Raw genomic sequence first — 12616 nt, forward strand, 5'->3', positions numbered from 1 at the left:
TGAAACATGTATATTATCATATGTGAAATAGATCGCCAGTCCAGGTTCAATGCATGATACAGGGTGTTTGGGGCTGGTGCACTGGGATGGCCCAGAGAGATAGGATGGGGAGGGAGGTGGGAGGGGGTTTCAGGATAGGGAACACATGTACACCAGTGGCAGATTCATGTCAGTGTATGGTAAAACCACTACAATATTATAAAGTAATTAGCCTCCAATTAAAATAAATAAATTTATATTAAAAAAATAAAAAATACAAATATAAGAATATTAAAAAATAAAAATAAATGCTTGTTTAAGAAGTAATTAGATACAAACAAGTGTTGGTGGGGATGTGGGGCAATTAGGTCCCTCATACACTGCTTGTAGGAATATAAAATGGTGCAGCAACTTTGGAAAACAATCTAATGGTTCTTCAAAAAGTTTAAACAGAATTGACTTAGCAGTTTCATACCCAGGTTAATGGAAAAGAGAAAAGAAAATAATGTTCACACAAAAGCTTGTATACAAAAGGTGAAGTGAAGTGAAAGTCGCTCAGTTGTGTCCGACTCTTTGTGACCCCATGGACTATACAGTCCATGGAATTCTCCAGGCCAGAATACTGGAGTGGGTAGCCTTTCCCTTCTCCAGGGGATCTTCCCAACCCAGGGATTGAATCCAGGTCTCCTGCATTGCAGGTGGCTTCTTTACCAGCTGAGCCGCAAGGGAAGCCCACACAAAAGGTAGAGACAACTCAAATGTCTATCAGGTGATGAATGGGTAAATAAAATGTGGAATATCCATACTATGGAATATTATTAGGCCATAACCAATGTGAAGACAACAGAAATTCTGCAGGGAGGCAAGAACAATGAAAGAAAGCTAAATTCTCATCTTCTTTTGTGGGAAGCAGCAATATAAGTATGATATTTTGGAGATATGGAGGTAAATAATGAAAGAAATAGCTAAAAAAGCAGAAAGTTGTTGCCTCTAGGGAGTGGCAAATATGTTGGTATACATATATGTATATTTTGGGGAAGGTCAAACAGCACTTTTAAATATATATATATAAAAGGCTTCCTCAGATGGTAAAGAACCTGCCTGCAATGCAGGAGATCCAGGATTGATCCCTATAAAAGGCTTCCTCAGATGGTAAAGAATCTGCCTGCAATGCAGGAGATCCAGGATTGATCCCTTGGTCAGGAAGATCCCCTGGAGAAGGGAATGGCTACCCACTCCAGTATTCTTGCCTGGAGAATCCCATGGACAGAGGAGTCTGCTGGGCTACAGTCTATAATGTTGCACAGAGTCAGACATGACTGAGCGACTAACACACACACACACACACACACACACATATATATATATATATAACTTACTGAAAGCAGAAAATGAATTTATAAATAAGAAATACCCCAGTGTCTTCCACAGAGACTTTATCCAATACTTGAACAATTACTATACCTGGAAAAAGGCGCATTCTGAATACTTCTTCCAAATTGCCTCTGACCTGGGCTTATTCTGACAATACTTCGCATACATTTGAAAATCATCTTTCTGTGATAAAAAGAAAATGCAAATGTATTAGTGATTTGTGAATGTGTCCTTTTCTTATCAAGAAAGGCTGAGCAAGAGTGAGTGTGGTCAAGCATCACAGGGAATGTGACTTAAAGGGCCAGGTCAGAAGCCTTCTTTATATTCCAAGACCAGCATACCCAGCAAACCGGGGAGAGGGACACATAATTATCCAAGCAATTTCATAACTTCCACTTACCAAGTTTGAGAGTTAGAGGGAAAAAAGCCTTCTCTGAATGAACTATGAAAACAGACTACTTTTTTGATTACTACGAGCTAACCAGGTACCAAGAGATACACTCTTTCTTTGCTCTCAGTTACTCCGTTCCCTAATGAATGAACTTAATAGTAACTCCCAAGGTCCTTGGGTCCTCATTGGACCATCATCATTGTACCAGAACCCTGTGCAGTATCTGCTCACCCTCTTCTCTCTCCCTGTTCATTTGACCCTCATATAATGGGCTACCTCCTACTCAGTCATTAAGACTCATCTCATGAGTCATCTCTTCTATACAGCCATCATTTATACCTCCAGTCAATATCAGATGCACTTCTTCTTGGCTCCTATAAGACCCTTCGTACAACTTTAATACAGCACAACTGACACTGGACACAGTGGAATCCCTCTTTTCCTATGTGAATAGTCTTGATATTCCACATTGTCTAGTTCAGTGCTTGGCTCAAACTAGGTACTGAATAGTTGATGACTGCTGAATGAATGAACAGATCAATAGGCATTTATTAAACTACTGGTTTCCAAGAACTCTGCTGACCTTACTAGAGACAGAAAAATATATAGGATACGGACCCTGCCTCAATCAGTTTTCCATCTAGTTGGAGAAAGAATTCATGAAATTCAATATGTAAACATGAGTAGTACATGCAAAATTCCCAATGAGTAGCACAGACATTAAGTACCATATAAGTTCAAAGGCAAGAGGAGCTGCTGTTGCTTAGGGAACTAGGGAAGAATTAGGGAAGAATCTGGCCATGGTTTCAGTTCAGTGCAGTTCAGTCACTCAGTCGTGTCCGACTCTTTGCAGCCCCATTAACTGCAGCACACCAGGCCTCCCTGTCCATCACCAACTCCTGGAGTTTACTCAAACTCATGTCCATTGAGTTGGTGATGCCATCCAACCATCTCATCCTCTGTCGTCCCCTTCTCCTCCTGCCTTCAATCTTTCCCAGCATCAGGGTCTTTTCAAATAAGTCAGCTCTTCTCATCAGGTGACCATGATTTAAATGCCTTTAAATGTTAGGATATATTGAGAAAGGTTCTGCCTTATCCTTACTATCTTCTCACTCCATAAACACTTCCTGAGATAAGATATTTCCTTGGAGGCTTTCAGTGATCACCTCTATCAAACTGACTCTCAAGTCAAAACAAAAGTGATCTTTCAGGAAGTGGAGGAACTAGATAAGCAGAGAACATTGTGAGAGAAAACTCTAATGGAAGAGAGTGTGATTACAGAGCCTGGGAAGTCAATTATACTAAGCACACCCGTGGGACACAGAGACATGAGCCTCCTTGAAAGATATTGTAGAAAAACAAGAACACACAGCTCCCTGTTTTGCAAAGTTCCTGTGATAGATGCCTTGGTGCCTGAAAGCCAAATATTTGATTTGAAGACTTCACATATACTAGAGGGGACTATCAGGGCATCTCTCAGGCTAGAAATTAACCAAGCCAAGAATGGTATGCCAAGATGATTCCAACTCTTGCATCTTCATAGTCAGGATGGTCCCTGGACTCCTGGGATCACCCAGGGGTCAGAGGTCACAAGCTGAGCCACTGTAGCATTTGAAGCCACAGAATACAATAGCCATTTGTATGCTCCAATACCCCATTCCTATAACAAAACTTGATTTAGCATTAAATACTTGCTGGAGTGATGTGTCGTCTGCAAAAATAAAAGGATATAAAAAATAATGCCTACCTTGTCTCCAAATCTAGAAAATGACATGCTATGTTTGTGGCCTATATATTTATATATTTTGAAATAATCATTGAACTAACCCTTTCCAGGAAACAAGATCCCACTCTTTCTGGAGCATCAACACAATTTTCCAGACTGCTCATGAAAATGCTGTAAAAATTTCAAAGAAAAAAAATATGATTTTATGTGAAATATGCTACATTGGTCAACAACCATTTAAATAATAATCACAAAAAAAAGAAAATTCAATTCAGCAATTACATACTTGTTATGGAATTCATATATTTCTGCCATGTTTCCAAAGAGAACATCCCTTTTACTTCTCAGGAGAGGTGGCATAAGAACAAACATCTCTGGATTATCCATCTCCGCTCTATAGCCCTACCCAAAATAAATATATTTATTCATTTAAAAAATAGTCACATCAACATTCGATTGGGCCACCAAAGATACAAGTACAGCAGAATGTATATGGGATTAGAGGGTAAAGTTGTTTGTAATTTTATTATTCATATCTTCAAGTTCCCCCAAGTTATCCACTATTATTATTATTTTCAATAGCAGGACAAGGAAGCTCAGGTTTTCTACCCAATGGGTAGAAGAAAGGGACAACTTTTTGGCCTTGGGTGTAGCTAAAAGGAAAGAAAATAGAAACCAGGTATGAAAGATGATATTACAGGTCATTAACTTCTCCTTAAACATGGAATAAGTGTTTGAGTTTTGCCAGACCAAATTAATATTACTAATATGACATTTGTAACAAGTGAATGCTTTTCTCCATACTTAGGGCTTTATCTCATGATCTCTGAATAGCACCCTGGGAATAATTATAACAATCCACTGTATTCCTAACAGAACAGCTTATCTCTTCTGTAATGAATTCTGAAGCCACAATCCTCACTACAGAGGGAGAACCTGAATGCACACATTTAACAATCAAGGAAGGAGACAAAAAGGCAAGTTTGCACTTCCTAATGAATTCCAGAAAAAGAATGCATGTGAATCAGTTCTAATGAGGTAGATGAAATTGGAGCCTATTATACAGAGTGAAGTAAGTCAGAAAGAAAAACACCAATACAGTATGTTAACGCATATATATGGAATTTAGAAAGATGGTAACAATGACACTATATGCAAGACAGCAAAAGAGACACAGATGTAAAGAACAGTCTTTTGGACTCTGTGGGAGAAGGCGAGGGTGGGATGATTTGAGGGAATGGCATTGAAGCATGTATATTATCATGTGTGAAACAGATCGCCAGTCCAGGTTCAATGCATGAGACAGGGTGCTCAGGGCTGGTGCACTGGGATGACCCAGAGGGATGGGATGGGAAGGGAAGTAGGAGCGGGGTTCAGGATGGGGAATACATGTACACCCATGGCTGATTCATGTCAATGTATGGCAAAAACCACTACAATAGTGTGAAGTAATTAGCCTCCAATTAAAATAAATTAATTAATTTTTTTAAAAAAGACAGGAAAATACAATATGAGTCACTTACCAACAAAACAGTAAACAGTTCCCTAACATATGCCCTCTCGGTCTGTATCAGCTCATTTAGGACGTGGCTAAAATGAAAGGACCGTATTTGTCAGTTATTTTATGGCTTTAGAATTGTATTGTAACATTTCATTTATTATCCTGATAAATTGTCTAAGATGAAAATTAGCAGTGCAGAGGAACTACCCATGGTTTGGTTTTATCATCAAAATATAAAATTAATTCTATGGTTTCTAGAATAAGTACTACCCACAAGACTCTTTAAAATGTATTAAAAAAAAAAAAAGAGGAGTGGGGCTCAGGAGTCATTTTTAAATGAGGAAAAAAAACCCAAAACTAATTTTATTTCCAACTCACTAAGCTTAAGAATCATTTACTAAAAACTCACAAAATCTATTCCTAAAATCCTGGGGAATACTTTCTTGGACAGCACAATTTCTGTGCTATTTATTGTTCTCCCTCTATCTCTCTCAGAAAAAAATCATATAAGCATTTTAGACACAATTTTCCCTTTTTCCTCAGTAATGTTTTGAAGTTTTCCAAGACATGATATGAATTTATAATACTAGTTTTCCCAAATATAGATCATAGTTAACTTTCTGTAGTAACTTTGTTTACTATCCCTTTAAAATAAAATACAATACATTTTCCTTCCAATGTGATTTCCAATTGACATTGTATTTAAAATTTATTTCCTCACTCCCCAATGTTATCCATTTAATGTAACTTCTTTTTCTTTGTTTTTTGTGTTTTGGCAGCACCACACAGCATGCAGGATCTTCATTCCCTGACTAGGGATTGAAGCCATACCTGCTGCAGTGGAAGCTTAGAATCTTAACTTCTGAACCACCAGGGAAGTCCCTAATTTAACTTTTATCCCTGGCCTCTTTTTAATTTTTACACTTTTATAAATTTAACTAACATTTAACAATCTTTGCATATAACTCTGTTTCAAATTATTTGTTACTTGCTCCAAACTACTGGTTACTTACTCAAAACTCTGTGATATAAAATTTAAAAGGTGACTATTCATATGTGTGGAATGTTAACATAATAATATAAAAGTGAATGAAATGATTTTTATTAGTACCTATAAAATCACATTGTATACCTACATAATCTTCTGTAGTTTTTGAAACATTGACCCATTCACTCTCACCTCTTTCATAAAAGAGGAGACTATGAATCTGAAAAGATCTAGTTAATTTTCAAGTCACATAAACAGAGCATAGGTTGGCCAGGACTTCTGACACCTTCTCTAGTGCACATTTGATCAAACCCAGCAGAACCATATTCTGGGAACTCAAAATTCTAAGTACATTTGCTTTGAACACTGAATCAGAGCCTCCTACTGGTAGATGTGTATATGGGTGTATGTTAATAAATAAAAGATACTTCTTTAAAATATCCAAGCTATTGTCATTGTCCAAATTGGAGGACTGAACAGAACTTCTCTTCTCCTGACAATCATATACTGCTTCAGTCTGAAATGAAAAGAAAAGTGAAATTAGCATCTATGTAGGTATAGTTAGTTCTTCTTCATGGAAATGTAGCCCAAATTAAGTTTTCTTCTTTCTATGTTCTAACTATATAGATAAACTAAAAAGTAACACTATGATTATGATTTTTCTCAGAAATAACTTTGATATATATTAGTTAAAATTATTTTAGTTGCCTAAGAGGACAGATTTAAGATATTCATTACAATTTACTTTATACGTTAAGTAATGTTTCATTTCTATAGCACTTCAGGGAAATGAGGTTAATTCCTAAAAAGTTGATTGTCCTGGGACTTCCCTGATGGGTCAGCAGTTAAGACTCTGCACTTCCATTGCAGGGGCATGGGTTCCATTCCTGGTTGGGGAACTAAGATCTGGACCCAAAGGGAAAAAAAAAGTTGGCTGTCCAGGAAAGGGAAAACCGAGTTTCAGAGAGCTTTCACAAAGGGCCAAGGTCACCTAGTAAGTGATAAAACTGCCAAACCCATGGTCAGCCACCATTATTACATGCCCTCTTTTTTTGGATGTGTGTGTGTGTGTGTGTGGACCATTTTTTAAGGTCTTTCCTGAATTTGTTACAATATTGCTTCTGTCTTATGCTTTGGGTTTTTTTTTTTTTTTTTTTTTTTTTTTTTGGCTGCGAGGCATGTGGGATCCTAGATCCCCAACCAGGATCAAACCCACACTCCCTGCACTGGAAGCACAGTCTTAACCACTGGACCACCAGGGAAGTCCCTCATATTCCCTCTTTAAAAGTGTATAATTTCTGTATGTTCCATGTACCAAGTGTTATCATTTTAACTACTATAATTAAGACTGAAAATACTGCATACTGCACTTCTCAGATAGGTATGTGCCATCCACTCCTAACAGGGTTCTGAAATACAAGGCTGAAAAGTTTTGAACCATCAAATTTTAAATGCCTAAGGATTGTGCAAATTGACTTGACTTGGAAGTATATGTGCATTTGGGAACTGGATTGACTAGCTAGGTATCTCACCAAGGAAATGTACAGAATCACAGCCTTCTATTTTTACCTTGGAGATATGCAAATGAATAAATCCACATAGCTATTAAGGTAGGCATGACTTGAAACCAGAACCAAAAGACATGGCAGACTAAGGAATTTGGCATTCAGCCTGTTTCCTTCTTGAAACCAGAAACTCTGGCTGTAGAACATGATAACCAGACATGGTATGTCAGTATGGGTCATTTGCTAGCCTGCTAACAACTACATAAAACACTTAGAGCATTACCATGCACCACACAATACTCAAAGTACTTCATAAATACTAGATTATTTTATCTTAGTTATACTAACTCCATAATGAGGGTGTTCTCTTATTACCTCCATTTTATAGATAAGGAAACTGACTTCCAGAGAATTTGCCCAAGGTTATGCAGCCAGTAAGTGATGGAGCTGGGCTGAAGTCAGGCATTCTAGCCACACAATCTGTATCACATGCTATCCTGCCTCTGGGAGATACATTCTTGGCCTTATTTACCATCAAGAACATACAAAGAAAACGTAAGATGCTGCAGTTATGAGGCGACTACTCTCTGCAGATACCAGATTGTCATGAATAACTCAGAAGGAAACTTGAATCTACCAAGAAAAGAATAGGTGTGTTTTTTGAGCCTAGCAGATAGTCCATTAGAACCTGTCCTTTGTCCATGCTTTCCACTTGCAGGACTGGAATCACTTATGAAAGGAGTTTCGTTTTGTAAAAAGGTGCAGCACTTATTCAGCTGAATTGAGGTGCAGGCAGGAAAGAGAAACTAGAACTTATATGAGATGTTCTATAGCATTTATTCTGAACTGGAGCCAAGACTTGAGAAACTGCTCATACAACTGGGGCTAGGCCAGTACTGTAATTAGACACAACACAATAGCAGCTTTTTCTTCTAGATATAATAGGCTTTCAAATGCACAATATTGGTTCAGTGAATGAAAAATACGGTTTTAGTCCCATCCTGCTTCTGCAACGACAGCAATAAAGCCAATTTTGAATTAATTAATGATATTTACTTTTGTGTTGCTCTGATTTTGTCTCCAAGTCTTCTTCCCTGATAGAGAAATATGAGAGAATTTCAAACAAGAATTAAAATCAATACTTTCATAAAAATATGTGCATGTGTATTAAAAAGAGAGATTAATGTGCCAACATGTTTATATTAGTATTTTAAAATCACATTATATATAACAGATGATTGGTTAGACTTATTTACATGATTTCAACTTCTCATAGAGCATGATTTTGCCATGTATTCACCCATTCTCTCATTCATTGAACACTCGCTGGATTGCTGAGCAAGCATGAAGCTAGGTGTTAGTACCTATGATTATTTGCAGATTTAGTGATCATTCTAATATATAAGCATTTAATCAGATTGTAGCTCACTGATTACCTGAATCAAAAAGAGTTTCAGGATAAAATCTCAATTTAACTAATAATTAGAGCATCTGACATTTATTTGGCACTTACTATATGCTGGACACTATTCTAAGCCCTATATGTGCATTTGCTTTTTTACCTCTCAAATTGACCCTTGAAGATAAGTACTACTTCCCCATTATATAGGTTAAGCATAAGATGTCCAAGAAGCAGAAGTGGTACACAAATCTGTATAATCTACTGTCAGAATTCATGTTTCTAACCACTCTATATAAAACAACATTACTGAAGCACATTAAAATGCTAAAACAAAACCAAATAAAACAAACAAAAAAAAAAACAACTTCATCAAAATTCCAAGCTTCCATCTTTCTGTTCTTCCTGTGTAATCTCTCTTTTTGTTCTGTTCAATCTTTCTATTTCATTTACAAAGGGTGAGCCCTTGTATTACCAAGCAAGGAGTCCAGATGCTCCTCCAGAGCCCAGGGCATGGTCCAGTCAAAGACTAGGCCATTCAAGTTTCTAAGTCTCAGGGCTGCTGAAAAGAACCCTGCCCACAAGGGCTGTGTGCATCACTTCTCACCATGGAAGGAACAGATTTCTTGTCCTTTCTGCCTCTACTGGGAGCCACTGCAAGGCCCACTCAGGGAAAGACTCTGCCGTTAATGAGTTCTCTAAACTTTATCCTTCTCTCCATTTACTTAAAATATATTCTATACAGGAATTTTTACCTTTATATAATGTATATGTAAATGGATAAATATAAATTAGACTTAGTGACAATTACCATATAAAATTAGTTTCTCAGTAAATATTGATGTCCATCACTTTAAAGAAACTTGATATCCAGAGATCCAAAGTTACTTATAAAGCAAACTTAGGGAGCTTTACAAACTAGCTTTTACTAATTAATTCTTTGCAAATACATTAAGAGATGAAAAAGGAGTGCATACAAAACTTATGAGAAGTATATCTTTTTCGAAAAGCAAGGTATTGGGTTGGCCAAAAAGTTTGTTCAGGTGTTTCTGTAAGACGTTACAGAAAAACCTGACCTGACCTTTTTGGCCAACCCAATAGATGTCTTCATTCTTTTAATAATGTGACTATGCTGCTGCTGCTGCTAAGTCGCTTCAGTCGTGTCCGACTCTGTGCGACCCCACAGACAGCAGCCCACCAGGCTCCACCGTCCCTGGGATTCTCCAGGCAAGAACACTGGAGTGGGTTGCCATTTCCTTCTCCAATGCATGAAAGTGAAAAGTCAAAGTGAAGTCGCTCAGTTGTGTCCAACTCTTCATGACCGCATGGACTGCAGCCTACCAGGCTCCTCTGTCCATGGGATTTTCCAGGCAAGAGTACTGGAGTGGGCTGCCATTGCCTTCTCCGGAACTGAGCTTACATTCTAGCAAAAGAAACAGAAAACAGGCAATTATGCTAAAGCTAGGAAGATATGAAGAGGGGCTTGATATCCCATAGTATAACACCTGACCAAACTGGGGTGCAGGAGAGGAGGAGAGGTAGGAAGGAAGAACTTACCTTAAGGAAGAGAAGAGAACACTAGGTGTAAAGTCCAAAGGGCAAGACAACTAGGGGTATCTAAGAAGGGAAAGTGGGAAACAGGGAGACTGCTATAGTTGTCAAGGCAACAGATGGGTGTTAGCTTGGATTAGGAAAGTGGCAGTGAGGGCTAGCAGGGCGGATTCGAAGAAGCGGAATTTTGGACTGATTAGAGGTGGGGATGAGTGAGAAAGAGGAGCGGAAAAAATGGCATCCTTTTGGGATATGCTGAGACTGAGCTGCCAATAGGAAATTCAAGGAGGCAAATTGTAAATACAGACTCTGAAGTTTAGGAGAAAGATCTTGACTAGAGCTACAGGTTTAGGAGCTCAAACCGTTTTCTCTCTCACACACAATGTTCTTTCATAACTTCCCTCTATATGAAATATTAATTCAGCAAAATATTTATTACATCTTTCTAGGTGCCAGACACGGTGCTAGATAAAAGATTCTACTTGATGCAAATTAATAAACAAAAACAACAACAAAAAAACAGTTTGACTTTTTTTTTTTGGTTTAGTATGGTTGACTTATTTTATTAAAAAAAATTAACACTTCTGTGTTGATTTGACCAAATCTCATATTTTTTTTAACCAAATCTTATATATTTGACTTAGCAATTAAAAGTTTTGAAGAATTATTTGGACCTGATTGTTATAATTTCCATTACTCACAGACCAAGTAGGTAAAATGAACCATGTTTGTAGCATAAATGATGCTCTGATTTAATTTAGGAACCATGATGGATAACTGATATAATCATTTATCCATCCATGTCATTTATTCAGTAAGCTGCCATCTTCCTCATAAATACCTTAGGCAAATTCAAGCTACTCCCAACAAATAGGCTTACTGTGGGTGACACAGTCTCTAAAATGAAAGCAAATTTATTTTAACAAATTTAAGTTAAAAGCCAATTGTTTTCTTTGTTTTTGTCTTATGAATGGTCATCTGATAAAAGAGAATAATCCACTTTTTATATAGTTATTTTCTAATATAAGTGGATTGCTTATTATGAAAGCTAATGGATGCTTATTATGAAAAAAATGAGAAAGTTAACCTTACGTAGAATGTGAGAAGGAACTGTTGCTGGTTTTAGGTGCCAAACTGAATTTTCACATGTACACAAACTCAGAAAATGTACTGACGAAAAGTAATAAAGATGGGTACCTTTTGAAAAAAGTTTACATGCTTGAAAGAAAGAATATCCAACTCCCACTGCAGAAAGAAAGTGTAATGCCATTAAATAAGAATATCAGAAAGCAAAAAAATGAAACAACACAAAACAAAATGTACTTTTAGTGACTAAGGCCTTGAACGGGTCTTGGGCAGTCTTTTCAGAGCTCTGTTCCTCAACCGTTCAGAGGAGTTGAGCTTTTAGAGAACCATAAAGCAAGAGGCCTTCATTAGAGAGAAGGAAAAGTCTAGTTTATTGAGTATTTTTAAATATTCTACAATTTTTTAACTTTGCCTTCAGTAGGTATTTCATTTTGAAATCAATAGGCATTATTATTCCTAATTTATAGACAGACAAAACAAGGCAAAATCAACAAAAGAGGTTAAGTGAACTGTCCCTGGTCACACACCCCATGAATGGAGCCAGAAATACAACTGAGCTCTGTCTTCTGCTTAGCAATATCAACCTATTCTATTTTTATTCTCATAGCTGTTGGTTTTGATCCCCTATTGGTTTTTGTTCTTCTTATTCTTTTTTCCTAGTATCTTCTTAGTATTATTCATTTATGGCAATGCTTATAGTTTTATTTGTGAGTATATTTTTATATTTAATAACCATTAACTACATGACTTTTATCATCTTAGTTACCTGCTTTCATCACTTGGTTTTAATCTGATCTCTGCTGGAGCTGAGCTGGACTTTTATATTCATTATGCCTGGCTCAGGCTTTCTCTGGTTTTCAAAGCAGTTCCCATATATTAATGAAGTCTCTGATTCTCTCAGATCAAAGACATGGAATTTAGGCCCACCTTCACAAACTTAACTAACTTAGGGCCCCAAAGACCAAACTACTTTCCCCTAAGGGGCACCAGAGGCAGCTCAAGGAAAATCTTGGGGCAGTAGTCATCTTATTTCCAGAGTAGCTCAACACCACAGAGAGCATAATTATTTTATCCCACAGAACTTAGAAAACAGAAATAAATATTACACGTTTAAAA

General features: G+C 37.2%; 1 protein-coding gene across 5 annotated transcripts in view; it reads right to left on the reverse strand.

Moving 5' to 3' along the window:
* MCF2 (MCF.2 cell line derived transforming sequence) overlaps positions 1-12616 on the reverse strand; it is a 67844-nt gene that overhangs the window by 29496 nt on the left and 25732 nt on the right. For 3 of the 5 annotated variants that reach the window (XM_055563535.1, XM_055563532.1, XM_055563534.1), the window contains 7 exons: positions 11612-11659; positions 8521-8558; positions 6388-6476; positions 4994-5060; positions 3757-3872; positions 3572-3641; positions 1444-1536 (listed from right to left, as the gene is read on the reverse strand). In XM_055563535.1, the coding sequence (XP_055419510.1) occupies positions 1444-1536; positions 3572-3641; positions 3757-3872; positions 4994-5060; positions 6388-6476; positions 8521-8558; positions 11612-11659 (521 nt within the window). The remainder of the gene's footprint in view (positions 1-1443; positions 1537-3571; positions 3642-3756; positions 3873-4993; positions 5061-6387; positions 6477-8520; positions 8559-11611; positions 11660-12616) is intronic. The other 2 variants (XM_055563536.1, XM_055563533.1) reach the window with 1 other exon arrangement.

The sequence above is a fragment of the Bubalus kerabau genome, chromosome X (assembly GCF_029407905.1).
Source record: "Bubalus kerabau isolate K-KA32 ecotype Philippines breed swamp buffalo chromosome X, PCC_UOA_SB_1v2, whole genome shotgun sequence".
NCBI classification, from domain to species: Eukaryota; Metazoa; Chordata; class Mammalia; order Artiodactyla; family Bovidae; genus Bubalus; species Bubalus kerabau.